Source organism: Taudactylus pleione, unplaced genomic scaffold (genome assembly GCF_031769625.1).
Source record: "Taudactylus pleione unplaced genomic scaffold, aTauple2 ptg000040l, whole genome shotgun sequence".
Taxonomy (NCBI): Eukaryota; Metazoa; Chordata; class Amphibia; order Anura; family Myobatrachidae; genus Taudactylus; species Taudactylus pleione.
Genome location: NW_028284442.1, coordinates 34538664 through 34565445, shown reverse-complemented (window position 1 = coordinate 34565445; position 26782 = coordinate 34538664). Strand labels below are relative to the sequence as shown.

Below are 26782 nucleotides of genomic sequence, written 5' to 3'. Positions count from 1 at the left end.
ACTTAGTGCTTTGCCTAGTTGCATGGTATCTCTAGCAGATGCTACTGTAGTAACTGATAGAACACGTAACCTAGGACTCTGCACCTTTTGCATTGTGTACGTCCTATAGTTGGTACATGGAAGGTTGGTAAATATGTGCTGCGTTTACTGTAGAGTATAATGATTTTGTATCCCCTCCGCTCCAGTTCTCATCTGCTACACTCACACAAAATCTGAATCACGTCACACCTCTCCTCTGTCAATAGTCACTGCCTTGGTGGACAAGATTGGTGAGTTACGTCAATGTTTTGTTTCGGGGGTTTTTTCGGGGGGGATACTGAGGGAAGATACATTTCCAAAGGGTGGCAGCAGGGTTGTATTAATGGGGGGACAGAGCTTGGTGGTACACATGAATGGAGTCTGCCTGTGGAAAATAAGTGCTATCTGATCACCTATGAGGCATTCTGTTGTCTGGGTTACTTAAATTCCCCTTTTAATTCAATTATCTTTGAACAAATTTATATCCTTTAATGTGTTTACCTTTCATACATTCCCATGTACAACTTTGCAATGATGAATTGCATTTGGCCACCCCATCAGAGTATTTACCCTGTGGGAGTGCCATGATGGCTTTGGCTTAATGACCACTCTGCTTGTAAAGACTGCAGCACAGTGGTGTGCACTGAGGGGTTTATTTGCTAAGCAGGGGGTTCTAAAATCTGGCACTTGTGATCGTGTTTATGACCGAAATTTTAAAAGGGCAATGATTTTACTAGGGAAACAACGGCTAGTATGACCAAGACTCATTTATATTTCAAACCTAAACAGGATTGGAAGTGCCAGGTTTTAGAATAAACCCCTGAAGCCACACTTGTGTACTTGCAACAATTGGGACAAGGGCCTGTACTCTCCCCTTCTGCATTAGGAGAACAGCCCTGCAAGAATGTCTAAGATTTTTTTTTGCTTGCTCTATTCTGGTAGCCTAATGAGTAGCATTCGGAACCTTGTCCTTTAGAGAGAGGCAAGGTAAAGCAGATACTGATCTGCTTCTGTGTGCCATTTGTGCATTCAGTAGCCTCTGCCTAATGCTGGGTACACACTGACAGATATATTGGCCGATCATTTGATCGGCCAATATATCTGCTGCACGTCGGCCAGTGTGTACCAACGATATGTCTGTGAATGGCGTCGTTCACAGACATATCACGTTGGCTGCGCTGCACAGCCGGTGGACAGATATGTCTGCAGACATATCTGTCCATTGGCAGGAATGTACGGGCGGTCCGCAGACCGCCCGTACACACACAGCGGCAGCCGCGGGGAAAGGGGGGCGTAACATGCCCTCCGGGACACACCCCCGACCTTCCCCCCCGCCCGCCGGGACCCGCTACAGCATGCAGATGATGGTTCGTTGTGTATGAACGACCATCATCTGCAGATATATCTGCAGATCACTGGATCTGCAGATATATCGCTTAGGTGTGCATAATTACATATGTACAAAAAGCCAAACTGAGTTGCATGCAGTACAGTTGGGCCCTGTCTGCTCTACTTCTGCTACAGGCTCATCCCACACACCCTGGGGGCATACCGTCCAGAAAATGTCTGTGTGCGCCAGTTCTTTTGCTTGCTATGGACAGTTTGCAAATTCCCCATTTAGTGAATAAGCATTTGTGTCTCTCACTATCTCTTTCAGATCTCCGTAAGCAGATTATTTCTCATGACTGTGACATTAAGCTGACAGGACATGTTTCCTGGGTTGGGAAAACATCAATGGAAGTTAAAATGCACATGTTACAGGTGTGTAAAATGTAGATGATCCTATAGCACAACTGACCATAGAAGTGGTTCCCAAACTGTGCGCCGTGGCACCCTGGGGGTGCCTTGGGACACTTGCAGGGGTGCCTTAGGTTGGTGGTCCAGCACCAATTCAAATTATTTATGGTCAATGTAATATAAATATGTGGACAAACAGAAGTTCAAACCTGTCCACCACCACATAACTGAACCTAAGGATGACAGCTAGCACAATTTACTTCACTTTACTAAAATTTTTCGGAATTTCTCAATAACAAACTTTTAGCCTAGGGGTGCCATGAAAACAATGCCGATACTCTACTCTAGGGCGCCGTGGTTCAAGAAAGTTTGGGAACCACGGGACTATAGGTTTTCTAACTTGGAGAAGTTTCTCTAGGTTGGGACAAATCTAGTCACTTCGCTGGGTGTTTCCCAGTAGGTTGTGGCATGTGGGCTTCCTCTAGCAGTTGGTACTGGACTCTGCAACCTGACATGAGCAGAACAGATATGTTGCATATCACCCCATTGGGAGTATATGAATAGAGTGTAGGGAAATTTTGACATTACAAACATGGTTTGTCCTATGCTTAATAGACATAAACATTTATTTATTACATTTTACTTGGTTCTAGGTGAGCTCACAATACAGGATTGCAGAGTTACACCAATATGGCAAATCAGGCACAGCTCAGTTTTATGTTACTACCATTGGTCAGTTTAATACAGGCAGTGGTGTTATTGATACCCCTTCCTTCATAACTTCCCATCCATGTGAGTCAGAATTTCACTGGGGAACAGAGGGGAAACCTGCAACGCAAACCAAACAAAGCAGCCATGTTGAGTCTGTAATGAACTTTACACCCCAGTTTGCCACCACAAGGTGCAGGGAACACCCCACTGGGCACCACACGGTGCAGGGAACATGCCAATGGCCACCATATCCTAATGCATTTTTGTGAATGCCATAAAATATCATGCCCTCATTAATTAACAGCTTCAGTATTTTCAGAATAACCTCTTTTAATATAGTTAACTTATTTACAACTAGTAACTCCCTCATTCCCGCTATTAACACCCACATCATCGATTATTTTTTTAACTTTTTTAATTTGTAAAGTTTATTAGCAGTTTTGAAAATACAACCAACATTGGCTATGATACAATTAATTGCACAAAGATAAGACTAATGAAAAGATCATAAACAATAACAATAAAAAATATATAATAATAAAGGGAGTGAACAAGGGGGAATAGCTCCAGAGATAATGGATCTTTTGAAACATCACATCATCAATAATTATTATTCTCTTCCATGTTTAAAGTGCTAAAGCTAATGTAACTGTTCTATTTGCTTTCTTCTGTTTATAGCTCCATGATGGGGTTTACAGTCCATTGCTAGATGCAACGTTTGTTATGGTGGCCAGAGATCCAGAGAATAAGAGGTGAATGCACCAGTTAGTTATAATACACCAATAATACATACAGATATTTTATAAATAGAGTTGCTGACTGAAGCCCAGAAATGTTTGAATTAGCTCTAGCACTCACTGCTAAAGGTCCTGTGACCATTTGCAATTGGTAAAGAATAGAGATGTGCGGTTTGGATTTACTCGGATATGTTCGGATCTCAAAAATGGAATCATATTGGCTATCCGGCCGCCACGTGTTTTGGATAGCCAATAAGATAAATCCGAACTAATCCGAACTTGCGGTAATATGGCGAAAAGAACCAAGTAAATCCGAACCTGCACATCTCTAGTAAAGAATCTGTTGAACCCCATTAGTAGTCATTGTTAAACTCCTAAAGGACCATCCCACTCTGAGATACTTCTTGGCATCTAAGGTGCAAAATTAAGACATTTTCTGTTTGTTGGCTAAAATGAATAAAACCTATGGTGCACTGTGTTTTATCTGCACCCTGAAGGCCTGGAATAACACCAGCCTTGTCTGGATAGATTAGTGCTGTAATGGCCTGGTCTAGTCTAATCGCCCAGAGCTTGGCAAAAATGTTCAGGTCTACATGCAGTAGCGATATTGGACGGTAGCATGAGCGTAAATAGTGTGCATATCCAATTAGATGCTGGGAAAAGCTCTGTGTTTCACATCTGGAACTATTCATTTATTCTGTATTTTTCCTGCACGGTAATCCATAGATTCCACGTAAAATGCTGGAATGTGCTTCCTTGTGCGTTAAATCCAAGAGGGTGCTTTTTAATTAGAACATTTTCTCGCGGCTCCTGAGTGCTGTGAGGAAAAGTGAACCCCTGTGGGGCTTAACATGCGGGGTATCGGCATTTAATTACATCAGTCAGCCCTGACATTTAGCCGCGGGGTGGAAATGCTTCATAAAGTTGAATCTTTGCCCATCTTATAAATAACTATTATTTTGGCTCAGGTAGAAGATTACTCCAGGTGTGTTTTTAATATGTCCTTTGTCCCTATAATTTTTACAGTAGGGAGTGCATTATCCCACATATTAGTTTGTAAAGCCCTTTGGGCAGGCATCTCTTCCATGGTTTATTCCTTAGCCTGAAGTTGCAATTCCCCCAAATTGTTATTTATAGCATAAGACGGTATGTACGTTTATGGCGCTGTATAGATAAACCTACGAATACATTTGAAATCAGTTTTAGCACTTTTTGATGCTGCTGTAAATGATGTGCTTTGTGAAGGTCTATACTGTATGTAAGCTCTGATAAAGTTGAAACGGAGCAGACATTTGTTTAAAAAAAATCTAGTTTCATACCTTTTGGCCTTTACAGTAATTACCCCTTGTTAGTGCTACAATCTTGGTCGTACTCGATTGCCTGAACTGAGTATTTTTGCTCAGGTGTGTTATAACTATCAGAAGTCACCTTCTCATATACCTCTTCCTCTTACCACCCTCAGGCCAGCATTTGTTAATCCATTAGTTCCAGATGGAAAGGAAGAGGAAGATCTTTTCAAGCAAGGAGAGTGTATGTGGTTTCCATTTTGATGTATTAATATGATTATCATGCTAAGGTTCTCTATATAAGTGACACTGTTGTAGGTAATTATTTATAAATGAGCTATGGCATTTTTACATTTGTATACGATTGAAGATGGTTCAAAATGTCTCATGAGCATACGTAATTGCTGATGTGGATTCCTGCTACCTCCCATCACACGTGTTACTTTCTAGACATGGAAGTTGTCTGCACTTCCGTGCTCTCTAGGGGGTAGATTTACTGAAGCATCTAAAAATTAAAAGTGGTGTTGCTCATTAGTGTCACGCCTTAGGGTTGGTTTGGGTAGGAACAGGCGTGGGAGGCTGAAGGGGAGATCAGAGATGCGTGAAGGAACTTGGGTGGCTTGAGCCAGGACTTGCTCATATAATGATGTGAGGAGGTAGAGATACGGCAGTGGATGATGGGCCTGAAGGCGAGGACAGAAATAGAATGTCTTTATTAAATAGCAGGTTGCAATGAGAACTGGAGAGGATAATATGATTGAGCAGAATCAGATACGGACCGATGATGCTGGATCGGTTTGTGACCGATGTTGATGATTTGAAGAACTTGATGGATATGAATCCGATGTTGATGAATTGATGTACTTGATCGGTTGAAACCGAGGTTGATGAATTGAGGAACTTTAATTGATGAGTCCGATGTTGGAAGCATCGGAAGAGACCGATGGTTGGAGTTATCGGCTGGAACTGATGGTGGCTGTAAGAACAAGTCTCAGTGGTAAAAACCTGACTGGTGTACAAGATGGTATAGGAAACATGTTTACTGGATATAATGGACTGGGGGCTTGATTCAGCAAGGATCGCAGTTGCTAATACGCATGCAATTGGCTGATTGTTTTGCGCTGCGCATGCATATGCAGTGCGAACTGAGATCGCAGTGGCGACACAGACCCATCGCTTGACAGGAAGAGCCTAGTAACGGGGGTGTGGTCGGGCGTACGCAGGCGTGTCGGTGCATTTCAACGTGTTGCAGAGACGTGCATACATTAGCCACTGTGATACCATACACAGCCTGAGGTCTCATAGCATGCGCTGAAGTAAGCAGTTCCTGAGTGAGGTCAGACCTGCCTTAACTGTGCGTATGGGTCCGATGTTTTCCAATGTTACCGATTGTTTTGCTATGTTGCTAAAGTATACTGGTGTGAGTAAGGGGAAGTGGGCGTCCTTATGTTAGGCTGCGATCGCAATGCAAATGCAATTATTTGCATATCACCACTGATATTAGCAACTGCGTTGCGTGTGTATTAGCAGAATAGCGATCCTTGCTGTATCAGGCCCAGGGACTGTTCAGATACAGAGTACCTGGGAGCTCAGCCCTGAGCTGTAACTTCAGCAAGAAGCAACGTTCTACTTTTAACAGAGGCCAGTCAGGAAATGGAATTTATAGGGGAGGATCCCCAGGGATTGGATGCTGCGATCAGCTGGTCTGGGAGCAGCGCTCTGAGTGTAGGAAGAACATCAAGTGTCCAATATGGCTGCGCCCATACTGTTGTTTAGGAGGGAACTCTGGCGTGCAGCCTGTGTGCCATCATGCTGTGAAAACACACTGAGCAATAGGGTGCAGAGAGCCATCTCCATGCTCAGTAACAGGACACTGAGCAGAAGGGGCAGAAGCAGCACAGACAGACCTCCGCACCAGCCGGGATTTTATGTGCAATGTGAGCGGACCGCTGTGCTATCCTGGACAGACAACGGAGAGGTAAGAAAGTGGTTTTAATAGTCTGGAGCATAACCATTAGATTGTAGCTATCATTTCTCTTTTGCATCCTAGAAATATATAGACAGAATCTGATTGGTTGCTATGAGAAACACTACCACTTTTTATTTTTAGAAACTTTAGTAAATCTACCTCTAGGGGCAGTTTTAGAGTTTAATCCTTTTTCACCTACCAGCATTCTGGTCTTTGTTTCCAGTACTTCCCCCTGCATTTACTCAATCTCTCATTCATGAAGTACAAAATGGTCATCTTCAAATTAACGCATAGTTGTTGTGAGGACTTGGAGATTGATGTATCAAACCGTGGATAAGAGGACCAATGAAGAAAGTAACTCCTAGTAGCCAATCCGCTTCTACCTAACATTTTATAGAATGTACTTAATAAATGCTACCTCAAAGCCAATTGGTTGTTATGGGCAACTACTCCACTCTTTTTTTTTTTTTTTTCTTCAGGGTCCATCGGGATTCACAGGGATACCATGGGGATAATGTGGCTGGAGAGATCCAGGCACCAAACGGTTAAAGCTTCAGCTCCCAGGATGCCTCGAGTCCTCCTCCATATATACCCCAACCCTAGCCACAGGCATTCAGTTGTTCGTTTGGTGAGGTAGGATTAAGACGCACCTTTGTAACGGGACTGCTCAGGCAGTCCTAAGCTTTTATTTTATGTTTTATTTTATTTCTATGTCTTTGGGTTAGCAGTACTAAGCGTTTAAATTAAGACGCATATACAGCGACTCCATCTACCTCTGTCGGGTCGCAACACCAGTAGCAGGGCTGGTTATTCCGGCGGATCTCGGCTGAGCTTGCTAGCAGTGATGCTGGTAACCGGACGCACAGAGATGTCAGGTAAGGCAATTCCTCGCTTATGGGGAATCGTGCGGCAGTTCTTCCGGTGCTGGAGATGCACTGGAAGCCGCTGCAGTCAGGGCCCGGGAGCGTCTGCGTCTTCACTAGACCGCCGAGGCCTTATCATGTCTGATGCTGGGGATTGGCAGCAGATGCAATTCTGCTGCCATGAGGCCAACGTACCCGGCTGGTTTATGCAGCTTACGGGAGGTAGGCACTCCCCCGGCAGCTCCTCCCCCAACCCAGATGCAGTCCCTACAAAGGGTTTTGCGCTTCTGGGTTGCTCCGCCTACCCTCCACATGTATGAGACGCTCACGATCCACTATCTCTGCGCTGCTGTAGCTGTTGGTCTCAGGAGGGTTTGGGTCAGTCTCCCTGTATACCTCTCCTTTGGTTAAGGTATATGGTGCTCTATATATCCTACCATTCCTGGTGCTTGTGTAGTTGATTTAGAGTCGATTGTAATTATATTACATATGCATTGTATGTGACTGTTTGCTAGCTGCTGTATTGACACGGTCTGTTATTTCTGTCTGTCAGTTATAGCTATCACTGTTTTTTCTCTCCATCCCCTTGGGGTGGAGGTTTTTATTTGAGTACTTCACATTCACTAAGATTTTGTGAAGGCTGTCATATAACATTGCGTTTATTGCCTTTATTTTGAACATGTCAAAGGGTAAAGGAAAAGAGGAGGGGGAGCACCCGTGCTGGTTTCATGTAAATCATGTATGACTTTTTTGTCTCCTTATGACGTAAAGTATGGTTTGTGTGTGGTCTGTTATAAAGAGCCACCTCACCAGTCCAATTTACCTGTACCTGAACAAGAGCCATCTTGGGCATCCTCTTTGTCCCAGGTAATGAAGCAGTTTATGGATCGTATGGCTGCTCCCACACTGCCTCCTTGGATGGGGTATCCACAGCATGCCATGTTTGCACCTCCTATGAATCCTTCCTGGAAGGATGTTTATGGCCATTCTAGTCAGAATATGGCACCATCTAATGTTGAAAGCAGACTGGTAGTTATCTTTTTATCAGTCTGCTCAACATATGGATACCAGACGCATCATCAAAGGAGTCAGATGATGTGCAGGGTTCCTCCCTAGGGTCTAGCTCGGGGGAGGAGGGACATCCGTCCATATTGGATGTTGCTTCTTTGGTGAGGGCGGTTAAATCAATCCTAGATATTCAGGATGATGAACCAGCTCATAGTAAGAAGGCTCCAGTGCTTAATCAACACTGAAAGGTGGCCAAAACGGTGTTTCCCAGTGTCTGAACAGCTCACTAAGCTTATGGAAGAGGCATGGGGTAACACGGACAAACTGTTTTATGTGAATAAAAGAATAACATCGTTGTGTCCTTTTCCAGCTTCTGTATGTACTAAATGGGAGGTACCTCCTGCTGTGGATGCTCATGTGACGCATTTAATCAGAAATGCTACATTGTTTATTCTGTCTGCATCTTCTCTGAAGGATTCCACAGATAGAAAAATTGAAGCATGTCTCAAGACAAAATTTTCATCATCTGGAGCTGTTACTCGTCCAGCTATGGCTGGAGCCTGGGTAGCCAAAGCTGTTGAAGAATGGATAGGGGCATTGGAAGACTCTCTACCAAATGCTTTCAGAGAACAGATGATATATATCTCCCATATACGGGAAGCGGCTTCCTATCTGGGAGGAGCTGCAGTAGATGCTGGAATTTTAGCTTCTAAGGCATCAACAGCTTAAATAGTGGCATGGAGGGCCCTTTGGTTAAGATCCTGGAAAGCTGATACAGGATCAAAGAATTCTCTGGAAGTCTTGCCTTTCTATAAGAAAGTACTTTTTGGAGCAGAGTTAGATAAAATAATAGCTACTCTGGCGGCTTCAAAGTCAGCAATTCTGCCATCTACGGCTACAATAAAGTCTAGGCAGGTTTCTTTTCAGTCCTTCCATCCTCAGCGACGAGCAAGTGAACAGTCTTCCTCTAAACCGTCTAGTTTTTGCAAGACTACTAGGCGACAAACTAAGAGGTCTGGGCCGGCTAGATGTCCAACTTCTAAACCGGATGACAAACCTTCGGCCTGATGGGCCTGGCCTCCTCCTGGGGGATCCCAGGGTGGGAGTCCGACTGGTTCAGTTTGCTGATTACTGGCGTCAGACCACAACTTATGCCTGGGTCCAAAAAGTGGTCTCACAGGGGTATGTCCTCACTTTAAGGAGGCATCCTCCCCAGAAGTTTTTTTGCACAGATCCTCCATCAGATGTGGTCAAGGCTTTGGCCCTTCAGGAAGCCATTCACTCCCTACAGCAAGCAGGGATAATAATTCTGTGTCTCAACAAGGAAGGGGTTGTTATTCCAATCTATTCTTTGTTCAGAAACTGGGGGTAATTGCCCTATTCTGAATCTAAAAACCCTCAACAGGTTTTTCCATGTACCCGAGTTTCATATGGAAACTCTCCGGTCAATTATTTTTTCAATGGAGCCAATTTCAGGCACTACCCTTTGGCCTATCTATGGCCCCCAGGGTCTTTATCAAAATAATGGCGGTCATGACGGCCTATCTCAGGCGTCAGGGAGTCAGAATACTACCATATCTGGACGACCTTCTGATATTGGCACAGACTCCGGTGGTTTTACAAAACCTGCCTACCTGCCTACAAAAGCACAACTGGATCATCAACTGGAAGAAATCATCGCTTTCTGCAACGTGGAAGATGGTACATCTGGGAGCTCTTCTGGATTCTCGGGCACAAAGGGTGTTTCTTACAGAGAACAAGATTGCTCTTTTATCATTGCGAATACGCAAGCTGCTACACAAGCGAAGGGTATCCATTCTGTTAGCGATGCAGGGCCTGGGATCAATTGTATCCACCTTCGACATGGTGGGGTATGCGCTGTTCCATTCCAGGCCTCTGCAAAAATTGATCCTCTAGGTGGAAAGGACAGTGTCATCTAATAAGGTCCCAGAAGATCCTCCTTACTCCAGAGGTTCGTCTCTCCTGTGGTGGCTAAGAAAGGATCATCTGAACAAAGGGCGCCCATTCTGGATTCCAAATTGGGTGCTTCTCACCATGGACGCCAGTCTTCGCGGGTGGTGGGCAGTGACCGGTCATTTCTCACTTTCAGGGAAGATGGAAAAATCAAGAAAGTCATCTGCCCATAAACATTCTGGAACTGCAAGCAGTATACAAAGCACTTGTCAGGGCACAGGACCTGCTCCAGGGCAAGCCGGTTCAGATCCAGTCAGACAACGCGACTACTGTGGCCTACCTCAATCATCAGGGAGGCACGAGAAGTTATGCAACCATGAAGGAAGTGACAAGGATTCTGATTTGGGCAGAACGTCACCTTCCGGCCATCTCGGCAGTATTCATACCGGGAGTACTCAATTGGGAAGCAGACTTCCTAAGTCGCCAGGACATACACGGCAGAGAGTGGTCTCCATCTGGGTGTGTTTCAGCTTCTTGTAAACAAATGGGGCCTACCAGAAGTAGATCTCATGGCATCACGTCACAACCACAAGGTCCCCAGGTATGGGTCCAGGTCCAGAGACCCATCAGCATCCTTTGTGGACACACTGGTAGTAAGATGGGACTTCAAGCTGGTGTATCTCTTTCCTCCAATTTCCCTCCTCCCAAGAGTTCTCAGAAAATTCAAGCAGGAAGGCAGAACAGTAATACTGGTGGCTCCGGCTCTGCCCAGACGTCACTGGTTCACCGACATACAGAATCTATCCATAGACAGTCCATATCCTCTTCCTCTATGGCAGCATCTGCTAACGCAGGGTCCCTGCCGGCATCCGGACTTAACTCGTCTGGCTTTGACGGCGTGGCTCTTGATTTCTAACATTTTTAGAGCTGTTCTGTAATTGAGATGATGCTTAGGGCATGAAAGCCTGCCTCTGCCCGCATCTATTACACAGTTTTTGCATTCTTTTGGTCAGTGGTGTGCCCATAGAAAGTATGACCCTAAGGTGTTTAGGATCTCCAGGGTACTGGCTTTTCTCCAGGCTGGTTTAGACAGTAGTCTACGCCTGGTCACTTTGAGAATGCAGGTTTCTGCACTTTCAGTCTCTTTCCAGAGGAAGATTGCCTCATTACCAAATCTAAAAAAAATTTTTTAGGGAGTTTTGCAAGTTCAGCTTCCTTTTGTTCCACCGGTAGCACCGTGGGATTTTTTTATTGGTTCTTTTTTACACAAACTGTTTTTATTGAAAAAAAATCAGACCATTTAAGAAAAGAACAAAATAGAAAAAAATATAGATTGACAATTAATTCCACTTCAAATAATACAATCAAAATACTAATACATTGTAAATAAATCGCACAGTAAATTATACAGTAAAATAAAATCAACAATAGACAATAACATACAATATAGGGGAAAGTTCAGGGGAAGGAAGGTCTGAAGGGAAGGAGGAAACAAGGTGGGTGATCTATGGGGACAGATTTCATAATCTCAAATGGATTATATCAAAATCAAGACGAGATAGATACGGGAACAGAGTTGGAGCCATTAAACATGGAATATTGTGTAGATCCCTTGAACAGCAGCCAAGGAGACCATAAAACTGTAAAGTCGGTGGGACTACCTTTAGAGAAGGATATGATGTCCTCCATATCCATGTAATAATCGATCCTCTTGAACCAATCTTTGATAGAGGGAGGGGAGGTGGACTTCCATAACACAGGAATTACCGCTTTAGCTGCATTGTTTAAGTGCCTCAATAAGGAATTCTTGTATGAAGACATATGAGAAGAGGTAATGTTTAATAGCCAAAAGCCGGGATCTCTAGGGACCTCTCCCCCAAGAATTATCTTGGAACACTCAAACACGTTCAACCAAAAAGTAGTCAGGGAAGGGCAGTCCCACCATATGTGGAGAAGGGAACCTGGTGCAGAGTCTCCAGCAAACTTTGGGGACCTGCGGATACATTTTATTTAAAAGTACTGGATATCGGGGTGTGGCCTGGATGAGCTGGTTGTAGGCAGCTAATATCGCAGCTCCTAGGCCCTGAATATCCGATACAGCATCCTGACCTCTCTACCCGGTCCCTGGCACTTACCTTCTCCTTTGGTACCTACCACTGCCTGCTGCAGGAGTCCTTGGGTCAGTCTGTGTGTGCTGGCTGCTGTGCTATGGGAGTTGAAGATCTCTCCCTGCAGCGTCTCTTTGTCACGGGCGCCATCTTGGATCCGGTCCCCGGTCTCTGAGGCTGTTCCTGGCTCCGGCGCCTGTCTCCTCTTTCCACCGGAGGGTGGCCTGGAGTGCTGGGGAGGTGGGGGTCCCTCCCCCATAGAAATTACTGCATCGTGCCTGCCGTCGCGGACCCGCGATTCCCGATCGCGGCCGCCATTTTGGATCCGGATCAAGCTGCTTTGGGGCTCCTGCCTTCAGTGCTGGGTGCAGCACTCTGCTGGTTAGTGTCCTGGCCAGATAGGAGAGGTGGCTCATCTTCTCCCCTGGATCTCTGGGGTCACTTGGGACATTATAAACCCTCCTCCTCCTGTACCCAGCTGCTGATCGCCATCCTGTATTGATTTTGGTTGCCTGCTGTTCCCTGCATCTGTTCTTGGGGTCCAGTATTAATGTGTAAAAATTCCCAACAGTCAGCTGCTGCGTGGCTGGAGAGGTTCTCCCGTTCTGGAACCGGCGGGGCTACGGGATCTAGCTCTTCAGGGACTCCGTCTCATTCTCAGCCCTCCTCTCCGCCTGCTCCTGAAGATTCTCCCTCGGAGCCTGAAATCACTATGCAAAATTTAATGCAGGCAATTACCTCTTCAGAGAAAACGCTGTCTGGCAAGATTTCTGAAGTACATGTGGAGCTTTCCCTTATCCGTCATGATATGCAGACGATGCCAGAACGTGTTGGTGAGGCTGAGACCCTTATTTCTACATTAGAGGATATTACTGCTCCGGTTGCGGGACGGCTTACAACCTTGGAGTCCCAGATGGTGGCCTGTCGTACCAAAATCTCCGATATAGAGGGCCGACTTCGTAGACATAACATCCGTTTTGTGGGTCTGTTCGAGAAGTCGGAGGGGTCTCAACCAGAGGCGTTCCTGGAAAATTGGTTGGTGGACACCTTTGGCAGAGATGATTTTACTGCCCACTTTGCAGTAGAAAGAGCGCACCGTATCCCTGGCAGGGCTCTGCCTCCTGGTGCCCCCCCACGCACATTCATTGCCAAGATCTTGCATTTCAAAGACAGAGATTCGATTCTTCGTATGGCTCGTCTACGTGGTCCTTTGGAATATAATGGGAATCGGGTAGCAGTGTTCCCGGACTTTTCTATGGAGGTCCAGAAGTCTAGGTCCCAATTTATACAGATTAAACGTCGCTTACGTGATCTAGGCTTCGCCTACGCCATGTTGTTTCCTGCCCGTCTGCGTGTGGTGGCCGATGGTCGATCTCATTTCTTTGATTCCCAACGTGAAGCTTCGTCGTGGTTGGATCTTAGGGACCGTGGTGAAGATGCTCCTCCGGACTGACCTGGACTTATTATTCCGTGAGCTGTGTTTGCTTTTTAGATAATCTGATGATCTAATGATTATTAGCTTTTGCAAGCTCTTTAACTGGTATTAGTGTTGTGGTACCCGTTTATACAGTTATTTTAGGTGCTGGGTGCCGGGGAGGCAATTCTTTTCTGGGCCTGGCTGTTACTCCACCTTACGGCTGAGGTAAGAATTGCTCCCTCCCTTCTATTTTACTCTTTATTTTAACTAAATAAAATAAGGGGTTTATCGGGTATTTTGTTTTGGGGTTAGTAGTTGGTAGGTTAGGGATTTAGGTATATCTGGTTGGGGTGGATATACAGGGTGGGATGCGGGATTTTCCTCAGGGATATTGTATGGGAATTTATTTTTTGTCTTTACGCCATTGTAATGTCATTTTCTAAACTATTATGTTTGTATTTATTTTATTCTCAGTTTTTACTGGTTTTTTTATTATGTAGTGCTGCCATGTCTCGCTGGTCGCCTCCTGCTGTGATGTCTCAGTTGCTTGTATCTCCTCTTCCCTCTGATCTGTGGCTAACCCCATGACGTCTACTAGTTTAGGTTCCCCTATCCAAATTCTCTCTTGGAATGTCCGGGGCCTCAATGATAGAGTTAAGCGCTCCTTAGTATTGACGCAGGTTAAAAAGGCTCAGGCTGATATAATTTGTTTGATGGAAACACACTTGGTGGGTGGAAAAGTCTTGGCCCTGCGTAAACCTTGGATAGGCTGGGCTTATCACTCCTCTTATTCCAGAGGTGTGTCAGTCCTTGTTCGTAGATCCCTAAGTTTTGTGCTGGATGATGTTAGAGTGGACCCCTTGGGTAGATATGTCCTTATACGGGCTTCTATTCACTCCTCCCCATTCCATATTCTTGCAGTTTATGTTCCCCCTCCTTATACTAGTGAGGTTCTGAAAAAGTCTGTTGAATTTATTTCTTTATCTCCGGATACCCCGGTTATTTGTGTCGGGGATTTTAATAATGTGTTAAATCCTGCCCTAGATAGGTGGCGTGAAAGTTCGAGTGTGTCTGGTCCCTCCCCTCATTCTTTTGCCAATTTGGTGGATGAGCTTGGGCTGGTGGATATTTGGCGGGTTCGGCATCCTCGCTTGGCTCGGTACTCTTGCTTTTCAGCCTCTCATCATTCCTTTTCTAGGATTGATCTTGCTCTGATATCCGGGAGGCTGGTCCCGCAGGTTGTGGAGGTGGAGTACCGATCCCGAGGTGTGTCGGATCATGCCCCTTTAACACTGACTATTGATTTTACTGCTTCACGAGGCCACTCTTTTTGGACATTTAGTCCTTTCTGGCTTACATTAATGGGTGCGGGCTCGGAATTGAAATCCAGATGAATTATTTGAATATTTGGGACATATATCCCTCCCATCTATTTCCCAGGATAGCAGAGCATTTCTTGACTCCCCATTCACTGTAGAGGAGGTTGGGATTGCTGTTTCTTCATTTCCGGGAGGTAAGGCCCCAGGAGTAGATGGGATTCCCATTGAAATTTATAAGAAACAGTCTACCTCACAGAACCTTAGGAGATTATATTCGATTTTACAGCTAGCGGATTCTGTGGATGACGGGGCTGTGGTGGTGTCCTTGGATGCCGCCAGAGCCTTTGACTCTGTAGAGTGGCACTATCTTTGGGAGATCCTGTTGCGTTTTGGGATGGGACCTAGATTTATAGCCTGTGTTAAATTACTGTATTCCTCCCCTTTAGGGCGGATTTGTATTAATGGATATGTTTCTCCTTCTTTTCGTATCTCTAGGGGTACTAGACAGGGGTGTCCTCTTTCCCCAACTCTCTTTGCCCTGGCCATTGAGCCTTTGGCGTGTCTTATCAGAAATCATCCTAGAATACGTGAAATTCAAATACAACAAAGGGTCGACAAGGTGGCTCTTTATGCAGATGACATGCTGCTATTTTTGTCTGATGCATCAGAGTCTTTAATCGCCATTCTCTCTGTGGTAGATTCTTTTGGACAATTTTCTGGGCTGCGCATTAATTGGGACAAATCTTGCATTCTTCCTGTTCATGGTCCCTCTACTCCTGTTAGTGCTGTGAGTACTCCTTTGGAGTGGACTTCCAGGTTTAAATATTTGGGAATTTGGGTAACGTCATCTATGTCGGACTTTGTCCCACTTAATGTTCAGCCACAAATTGACTTCTTGAAATCCAAGTTGCACGTTTGGAATAAACTTCCCTTGACTGTCACGGGTCGGGTGAATTTGGTAAAAATGATTGTTCTCCCAAAATTTTTGTACGTTTTTCAGCAGACCCCTGTTTATATTTCTTCTCGTATATTTAGATTGATAGTTATATCTCCTCCCTAGTTTGGGCAGAGAAACGTCCTCGAATTAAACTTAAAACTCTATGTAGACCCAGAGAGTTAGGTGGCCTGGCATTACCGAATTTCCGCCTTTATTATTTGGCTTCACAATTGGCTCATCTACAGGGGTGGGTGGTGGGTGGGGGGAGCCGGGATCTACCCACTTTCTTGGCAATTCTGTTTCTAGAAGGTGTTCCCCTTTGCAATTATTACTCGATGACAGGTGCCCTACGGGGGGAGTTCCATTGGTCACACAGGCTTATAGGTTGTGGAAACAGGCCCGTACATTAGTGGGTGCAGAAGGTATCGATCCTGATTTGTCTTTATGGCATTCTTCGGCTCTTAGAGAGCTGGCCCTATTAGATTGTAACTCTTTGTTGTCTAGGAGGGGGGTTCTCTCCATCGGACAGTTGTATAGTGATGGGGTTTTAAAAACTTTTGTCAATATTAGGACTGAATTTGGGGTCCCGAATACTATGTTTTTTCCGCTACTTACAGCTCTGACATGCTTTAGCCGTCCAGTTTTCTTCTGGCCCGCCGCAACTTACACCTGATCCTGTTAGAGTTATGCTGCAAGCGACCAGTGGTATGGGGGGCATCCACTAGACGATTTTATCCCTGTCCAACCTCTTAACGATTTTCTCTTGAAGTTTCCCTTGAAATATGATCTTCCACTCTGAACAATTTGCAAAAGATTTGCAAAAGATCTAACAATAAACTATGTTGTTTTAATCTGTGATTGAGAGCTTTCAGCTATAGTGGGCAGATAGTGGTTCATCGTTTGATCGTTCAGCGTGAACGATGTGTAAACGATGTGTAAACGATTTGTAAGGAATCAAGTGAAATTGACCTGCATGTTCAGTCGATGGAGGAGACGATCAAACGACCAGCGGAGCGCGCATCGTACATTGTTAGAAACAATTACTGCACGATGTTCAAACGATGTTTGAACGATTATCAAACGATTTTATCATTAACGTTCAATCGTTCAACTTTATCGTCTAGTGGATACCCCCCTGTAGAAGGTTAATTTCTCGACTTTATTCCTACCTCCTTACTGCTAATTCTGATGATACCCTAGCGCCACTTAGACTCAAGTGGGTGGATGATTTGGGTCCATTAGATGATGATGAGTAGTCTCTAATGTTGAATAGTCATGTGACTGCCACCTCTGCAGTGCGATTTCAACAGATACAATTTTTCTTATTACACAGGGTGTATCTTACTCCCCTATTGTTGAGTAGATTTGGATCTAGAGCGTCTGATAGGTGTCCTAAATGCTCTATTCCTCAGTGCTCATTTTGGCATCTCCTCTGGGAGTGTTCTGCTGTCCAGGTGTTTTGGTCCCAAGTCACTAACTGTGTCACCAACACGGTACGTGGTATCCCCATGTTGTCCCCTAAAATGTGTATTTTTGGATTGGGTCTTGTGGACAGGGTTAATCGTTCAACAGTCCAGTATGTGATTAATGCGATGACTTTAGCAAAGGTCTGTATTGCCCGTACTTGGATGGCAGCTAGGAGCCCCACTTTCGCTGAATGGTGTGGGTTGATGAATGAAGTGGTGGGGCACGAACGTTATTTATACACCAAGCGTAACTGTATTTTGAAATATGAGCGTATTTGGGGCCCATAGATTTCATCTTCTCATTATGTTAATGGAGGTGGGGAGATTTCAGATGCTGATAGATTAGCGACCAGCGAGACGGCACAATAATGTCTTGATATTTTGAGTTATTTGTAATGCTCTTACTGCTTCTTTGGATAGCTGAGATTTCTTCTGTACTGATATTTTGCCCTGTATTATTTATGTATTGATGTCAATTGTGCATTGATATTCGCGTATTAACGACATTATATGTGAATGGCTGTCTATTAAGTGTTTTTTTGTTTTTGTTTTGAGGGGGTTTCATAGGGGTGGGGGGATTTTATTTTATTTCTTATGTCAGCATTTGATATGTGTTGTTAAAAAATACCAAAGTTTTATAAATAAACTAAATTTAAAAAAAAAAAGTACTGGATATCTATACCGACATGTTAAGACTTTGTAGAGAGTTTCGAGAGTAGCTATACACGAATAACTGGCAAAGGTGTTATTAAAAACAATCTCCCAATCAATATCCTGAACTGTATCTTGGAGTTCCCTTTCCCACACTACAGTAAACTGAGGGGGAGCTTTATACAAATTTCGAATGATTATTGAGTACAGTTTGGATATAGTATGGGATGGGGTTTGAGAGGAAGAACATAAGGATTCAAATGAGGTAAGTGTCCTGGTGAGATCAGGAAGCTTGCAAGAAGTGGTGATGAAATGCTGAATTTGGAGGTATTTCCAAAATTCGGATTGGGAGAGATGCCATAATTCCTGAAGTTCTGTAAACGGCCGCACCCCCGACGAATAAACCATCTGACCCAGTCAAAAGTGACCATCGCTCATCCAGTTTTTAAAGGACAGTGTGGAAAGTCCAGGAGGAAAGTCCAAATTCCCAAGAAAGGAAGTGAGAGGGGAAACATTAGATGAAATATAGGGGAGACGTCGCAATTTCTGCCAAGCGCGTAATGTAGGTGTTATAGTGGGATGTCTAACAATTGGTAGTTTGGGAAGCCATGGAGCAATATCTATGGGCTGAGCCAGACTGCTTTCCTCCAACATGATCCACTGTTTAAAACCTTTCGCTCGAGTCCATTCAAGAACACGATTAAGCATTATGGCATGATAATAGCTAGTGATGTGGGGGAGCTGTAGACCTCCGTCTTGTTTACGGCGGTAAAGAATAACATGTTTAAAGCGTGGTGTAGAAGTGTGCCAGACAAACCTACGAATAAGGTGTTCCATTTCCGCAAACCATGTTGGAGGTATCTGGATTGGGAGGGTTTGCATTAAATACTGCTCCCTACATCTCCAAACTCATCTCCTTACATACTCCCTCCCGCTCACTTCGGTCTGCCAATGACTGTTACCTCTCCTCCACCCTGGTTACTTAATCTCATGCACGTATCCAAGACTTTGCTCGTGCAGCCCCCCCTTCACTGGAATGAGCTCCCTCGCTCGATTAGGCTCTCCCCGACCTTGCAGAGCTTCAAACGTGCACTGAAAACCTACCTGTTCATCAAAGCATACCCTTGCACCACATAATTGTCACCAAGTCTCTGTCCCTCCTGCCTCAGCCATCTCTACCTCGCCTACTTCCTGCACTCAGGTCCCCCTCTACACACTCTTGCCTCATGTCATCTGTCCGTCTCCCCTCTCCCCTAGATTGTAAGCTCCTAGGAGCAGGGTCCTCCTCCCCACTGTCTCACAGCCTTCTTCTCTAGCACTTCTATGACAGCCTTCACCTTCCCAGCTGTATTGTGTATGGAAAATTGTGTTGTTAATTGTTACTTGTGCTCTGTTTATAAGTTGGTTACTGTATTGTAATGTAATGTTCTGTGTACCCTTTACTGTATGTACGGCGCTGCGGACCTCTTGTGGCGCCCTATAAATAAAATGTAATAATAATAAATATAAAATTTTGGGTAAGGAATTCATTTTGATCACATTGATCCTGCCGATCCAGGATAAACGAGTAGTACGCCATTTAGCCAAATCAGTGCGGATAGTTTGTAATAATGGTAAAAAATTATTCGAGAATAGTTGGGATAGGTCTTTAGTCAGAAAGACTCCAAGATATTTAAGTCTAGTAGGATGCCAAATAAAGGAGAAGGATTGTTTCAAAGAATTTACCAAGGAAGGAGGGGCAGTCAGACTCATAGCCACAGATTTAGATTTGATAACATGCCAAATTTTTGGAATTCTGAAACAAGGTTCGGAAGAGAGGTAGCCGGGTTAGAGAGCACTGCAAGAAGGTCATCCGCAAAGAGTGCTAGCTTATATTCCTTACTACCTATATGGATACCAGAAATGTTTACATTACTACGTATCGCCCTAGCTAGGGCCTCCATACATAGGACGAATAAAAGAGGAGAAAGAGGGCACCCCTGCCTCGTACCATTTGATATAGAAAATGAGTCAGAAAGGGATCCATTTATCCTAATTCTTGCTGTGGGAACAGTATATAATGCCAAAATTCTCTGCAGACAAGTAGGCCCTAATCCCAAATGACGTAAAAGGCCAGTCGACCCTGTCGAAAGCCTTTTCTGCGTCAGTTGATAAAATAATAGTCATGGTAGATGAGAGAGAGGCTTGGTGTATTAAATTAATTACTTTTGTTGTATTATCTCTGGCCTCACGACCCAAGACAAAACCCACCTGATAATCATGGATCAAGTTAGGTAGAAATGTCTTCAACTGGTTGGCCAGGAGCTTAGCAAAAACCTTCATATCAATGTTTAGGAGTGAAATAGGCCTATAACTAGGGCACAAGGTAGGGTCTTTACCCTCCTTAGGTAAGACAGTAATGTGTGCCTCCAGTGATTGTTTGGAGAAACCAGTACTATCTGAGATTGAATTAAAGGCGCGAGTCATAAGGGGTGCCAATTTATCTTTGAAAGCCTTATAGTAAGCTGTAGAAAATCCATCCGGTCCAGGACTTTTACCAGCTGGAGGGGAGGAGATTGCCCAATCTACCTCCTCAACGGAGAAAGGCGCTTCAAGAGAATCAACCTCCTCCGGTGAGAGCTGGGGATAGTCAAGCGATCTTAAAGAAGATGAAATTGCCTCTCGATGGGTAATTATGTCCGATTCTTGACTCAAGTTCTTAAGGTTGTAGAGTTTAGCGTAGTAAGACCGGAAGGATTCAGCGATTTGTATAGTTTCATTATGGGTCTGGCCATGCTCGTCCTTTATAGCTTGAATAAACATGATAGCACGCTGTTCGCGCAGCGCCCTAGTCAACATCTTACCTGGTCTATTTCCCCATTGGTAGAAGCGACTACGACATTTACGGTAGGACAGTTTAATATTATCCATGGAGAGTTTATGGAGGGCAGCTCTGGCTTCCTCCAATTTAGAATAGTAATGTGGAGATAAGGAAGCTTTGTGGGAAGTTTCCAAGGATTTGATCTCAGCCAAAAGTGCATCCTTTTGCTTCGTTTTCTGTTTTTTTAAATAGGAGCCTAGTTGGATGCAAGTGCCCCGGAGTACACATTTATCTGCTTCCCACACCGTGACCTTGGAAATGTCATCCTGGTCATTTTGTTCAATATAAGAGTCTATGGAAGACTCAATTTGGGATTTGCAATTGGCATCTTGTAATAGAAGATCGTTAAAACACCATGACCAAGGCTTGAGCAAGTGCTGTGGAAGGGAAAGGGTGAGAAAAACCGGAGCATGGTCAGACCACGTGATAGATCCTATTGAAGTATTTGATAGGAGATGTAGGTTTCGGTGACTTAAAAAAAGATAATCGATTCTCGAATAGGTGTGATGAGGGCGAGAAAAAAAAGTAAAGTCAGATACAGCTGGATGAGCAATCCGCCAGGAGTCAACTAGCTGATGGTCGTGGAGGGTGCGTCTCATCCGCCTAAACTCCTTCCCTGGCCTATGAGTTGTTTTATTGGAAGTGTCACGGAGAGGCAATATAAATCACCTCCTACCACCGTAATTCCTTCCAGTAAAGTCTCAGCTTTATCCAAAATCGCAGCAATAAAAGAGGGTTGACCAGAATTAGGTGTGTAAACATTCAAAAAGGAGAAGCGCTGATGATATAGAGTACATTTAACCAAAATACCTCTACCTTCGACAAGGTTATGTATGGAAATATCGGTAAATGTCGAGCAAACACAACGGCAACACCCAAAGTCTTACTGGCTGAATTATCACTAGAAAATGTTTGAGGATAATAGAAATTTTTTAAAGGAGGGGCGTGCCCTTTCCTGAAATGTGTTTCTTGTATAAGTGCTATATCTACTTTATCAGTACGAAAGGACCTTAGCATTTGGGATCTTTTTTCAGGAACTTTCAGTCCTTTGGCATTAATGGTGACAATCCGCAACACAGGTTTACAACTGGACATAAATTATTAATGTAAAAATAGCATAACAATCTGCACCTCTTGATATAATGTTAGTTACCCAACCATATATGTCACCCTTGAAGAATAGGAGGGTAGTGGGAAGGGAAGAGGGACGGAAAAAGAGGGAGGGAAAGAGAAAAAATAAAAGAAAAAACCTAATCGCATATAGTAAACATATATATGAAACATTGAGCATAGATAAGGATTGGAAACTTGAAATGCTGCATCTGGACAAACAGGAGATAAAAAAAAACTCCATGTCCAGGATGTGAAGAAAAAAATGCAGCGTTGAGGGGGTTCGGAGGGACGGTAATAACAACCACCCAAACATACGAATATAAATTTAAATCATCATCCACTTAGGCAAATCCCACAGTAAACTTTGCATTGTGAAACTTGTAGACATAATAAAGAGTAACGTCACAAATATTACTACAAAAATTAGGTAAAATATACTAAAAATGCAACAAAATGAACATTGGCATCATAACATTTAAGTATATGACTAAGACTGAAGTCTTTTGTAGATAGGAAGAAACTGAAACGGTCTCACCAATTATGTATATGTAAAGTGAAGTGATCAAGTCTCTTCTACAAGTGTTTGGAGAAACGTCTTGTCTTCCGTTTGGAGCTTGAAATACGATGCCAATTTTCTCCATCAGAAGGAAGGGAAGGAATTGCTGGAGGACTGTGAAGGTTCTCCCAATCTGGAAGTGCCACTGGACTTATACCCAAAGCCGAGAAGAAGGAAGGGAGATCGTCGGAAGAATGAAGAACAACATTTTTCCCATTATGAGTTACTTGTAAATTAAATGGAAAACCCCAACGATATCTCAGGGAATGTTTGCGAAGTTGTTCTGTGAGTGGTCTCAGAGCCTTCCTTTGCTGCAAGGTGTACCAAGATAGGTCGGGAAAGAGTTGGATTTTGTCCCCGTTAAAATCAACCTCTTCAAGTTGTCGGACCTTCTGTAAAATAGCTTCTTTTTGGGTATGGTAATGAAGGCGACATATTACATCTTGGGGTTTGTCAGTGGGTAGACCCCGGGTAGGGCCCGATGCGCCTTATCAAACAAGATTTCACTATTGGGGTCTAGACCAAGGATCTCCCCAAATATTTTTGTGAGGGCATCTGTGAGGTTAGGTTGCGTTACATCTTCAGGTAGACCACGTATCCTGATGTTATTGCATCTACCACGATTATCAAGGTCGTCCATACGTGACTTAAGAGAGCGGATCTCAGATTGATGGTGAGAGAGAACTTCTGTGAATTGTTGGAAAACGCCCGCGGATACCTCTTTGTAATCTTCCAGGCCGTCAATCCTAGTTGCCAACTCAGCCATATCCGATTGAATAGTAGCTACTTCCTGACGAATAGTTGACTGAAGTCTGGCCTCCAAAGTCTGAAAGTCCTGTTTCGTAGGTAGTGATCTGACGTGAGAAAGAATTTCACTAATCTCGTCCCGAAAGGAAGGTGCTGAAGGGCTGGAACTAAAGGTTAGCTCCCCCGGAGACGTTCTGTCTGAAGAAGAAGGCGAGGCCGGTGCAGAGGCCTCATCTGCCGCAGTGGCACCAGCAGGCTTTAAAAATTGACGCGTATCTTGATGGGATCCGCTATCTGACCTAACACCAACTTCCGATCTGGACCTTTTGTTTCTTATCCTTCCCCATTCTGAGTTCAAAAACTAAATTTGTGACATAAAATATGATCTGCTCACATTTCCTATGTGTGAAGGTGATTAGTGAAAAAACAGGGATTGGGTCATCGCCAGGTTCCACCCCTCCTAGAGACCTAGACAGCCATCAGGAATACCGCCACATCATGGCATAGTGAGAACCATACTTGGTTTCATGTCATCGGAGAAGCACGAAATTCGTGTTGGATTCGGTAGGTAAGGGGAGTACTTGGAATGAAATATGACAGTCTCTAGAGGATAATGAGATTTCCTTGTAGTGAGTTTCCAGAAGTCAGCCACAAGAGGGATCCAAAAGAGCTGATATTGTTGATGAGAATTAAATCAGTGTAAGATACTTTAGGGAGACTTTTGTTAAGTAATATAGATAGATATAGGTATTAAGTCCAGGTAGGATGTTTTGGGGAACGTATATGTTATAATTATCACAACCTCTTAATATTCCTATGTTGAGCATAGAAGGTTTGAGAGCTCTATGTGGAATGATTGGGGTCACTATAATGAAATCTTTAGTCCACTTGAGATGAACTCTGTGTGGCCCAAGCTCAGCACTCTGCAGGCAGAGGGAGATGATACAGGGATCACTGAAAATGTAGACAGCAGCAAGACAGTACCCGATGGCGTCTGCAGCCCTCCGCAATGAGCCTGGCACACTCACCGCACCTCAGTAGGACAAGAGGCGTGAGTCACCGCGTCTCAACGATCAGGGGGAGCCCACAGACTCCAGGCAGCAGTGTCCCACAGCCGGCAGCCGAGCCAGGTCTAAGGAAGCACTGTAAGGGGCCCACTTCCCGATCCTCTCGCCTCCAGGCCGTACAAGATGGCGGGCGCTCCCACAGGTCTGCGCCAGTTGTCCGCCGAGAGCCGGCCAGCGGGTCCGCAGGAACCAGGTAAGGCCCCTAGGAGATGCGTGGTTGCGGCGCGGGGGTTGGGAGAAGACAGCTGTGTCTTAAAGCGGGTCCGCGATCCGTCAGGCCCGCGAGAGGGAGCCACTAATTTAGGTCCCGGCTTCAGGGGTGGAGAGTAGGCCACAGTCTGCAGGAGGGTAGGAGACCCTCCCCGACTCCGCAGTCCCACCTCAGGGGTGCCCACCGGTACAGGGCACAATATGGGCTCTCACCAATGAAATTTAAACTGGGTGGTGGTCGGTAAACGTGCTGAATAATCTGCTAGGTCAGAAGCAGGAGAGATGCACGTCTCCTCCAGATGGCTGCTAGAACACGCCCCCTTTTATTGGTTCTTAAGGGGCCACAAGCTCCCCCATTTGAACCCCTGGACTCTGTAGATTTGAAATGGTTGACAGTGAAGACCCTTTTTCTCCTCGCTATCTCTGATTTGACAGCGCTTTCTTGTCACTCCCCATCTTTGATTTTTCACCAGGATAAAGCTGTTCTTCCTAAGGTAGTGTCCTGTTTCATGTGAATTAAGAAATTGTAGTTCCAGCTTTTCTAATCCAGATCTTTCTGTAGGTGAAGTCTCCCTGGATGTAGTTCGTGCTCTCTGTATTTATGTGGAGTGTACAAACTCTGTTATAAAATGCTCTTTTTGTATTATATGGTTTTCACAAATGAGGATGGCCAGCTAACAAGCAGACTCTGGCGAAATGGCTTAGCATGACTATCTCTCAGGTGTACACACAGGCTGATCTCCCTGTCCCAAGCACGATAACGGCACATTCTACTCGGTCTGTAGGGCCATCATGGGCATTTAGTCGTGGTGCCTCTGCTGAACAGTTGTGTAAGGCAGCTACGTGTTCTTCTGTCCACACTGTTCTTAGGTTCTATGCCTTTGATACTTTTACCTCTCAGGATGCTTCTTTTGGGCGACGAGTTATCCTTTCTGCTCAGGAGTGTCCCCCACCCTAGGGGAACTGCTTTATGACATCCCCATGGTATCCCTGTGGATCCCTATGGACCCTGAAGAAGAAGAAAATTAGTTATTTGGAGACTTACCTAGATAGCTCCTTTTCTTCGAGGTCCAAAGGGCCAATAGGGCACCCACCCTGACTCACCTGGCTGCATGGGTAATTTTTTCTTTCGGTCACAGATTCCCTCATCTTGTGTAAGAGTGTTTCTGGTGTACGATTGCTCTTCCTTCTCCTCTTTCCCTTCCTGCCTTGAGGCTTGTTAACATAACTGAATGCCTGTGGCTAGGTGAGGTGTATATATAGAGAGGAGGACCCGAGGCATCCTGGAAGCTAAAGCTTTAACTCTCCAACCACAATATCCCTGTGGACCCTATGGACCTCGAAGAAAAGGGGTTATCTAGGCAAGTCTACCATAACTATAATTTTTTACTGCTAGATACATCAACCCCCCAGATCTTTCAAAATACCTTCCACTTGTCCTTCCAATCTCCTACTCACTACTTCCATTTAGACCACAGGTTCTCAAACTCAGTCCTCAGGACCCCAGACAGTGCATGTTTTGCAGGTCTCCTCACAGAATCACAAGTGAAATAATTATCACCACCTGTGGATCTTTTAAAATGTGTCAGTGAGTAATGAATACACCTGTGCAGCTGCGAGGTAACTTGCAAAACGTGACCTGTTTGGAGTCCTGAGGACCGAGTTTGAGAACCACTGATCTAGACCATAAAGTTACGTATTTTCTCAACAAAGTTCTTACCTAGTGGCTGCTGATAAGAAGTGGTCTGTCTGAAGGTGTGTGTGTGTGTTATACTGGCTGTAGTCACACTTTTGCTATTTTGTTATTGTGGTAGTTTGCCTGAATCTGGATGCTTGTTTATAGCGGTTTTCCCCATCAATGCAGATTTTCTACTCTACAATTAGAACTGTTTTGTACTTTCTCCAGTGAACAAACTGAGGCGAGTGGAATTTAGTACGGCATCTTTACTGAAAATGGCTCCCACCGCGGAAGAAAGGAAGATTGTTCATGACATGTTCCTGAACACACTAGATACAAGGTACGTGTAAAAGTATACATAATACCTAACATGATTTTATTTTTCTTCTTAAACTGTTTGAATAGGGCAA

The 26782-nt window shown here is 44.5% G+C and overlaps 1 protein-coding gene across 3 annotated transcripts in view; it reads left to right on the top strand.

Moving 5' to 3' along the window:
• ACOT9 (acyl-CoA thioesterase 9) overlaps positions 1-26782 on the top strand; it is a 93364-nt gene that overhangs the window by 28699 nt on the left and 37883 nt on the right. For all 3 annotated transcript variants that reach the window (XM_088455372.1, XM_088455370.1, XM_088455373.1), the window contains 5 exons: positions 186-269; positions 1676-1779; positions 3145-3218; positions 4666-4733; positions 26601-26712. In XM_088455372.1, the coding sequence (XP_088311498.1) occupies positions 186-269; positions 1676-1779; positions 3145-3218; positions 4666-4733; positions 26601-26712 (442 nt within the window). The remainder of the gene's footprint in view (positions 1-185; positions 270-1675; positions 1780-3144; positions 3219-4665; positions 4734-26600; positions 26713-26782) is intronic.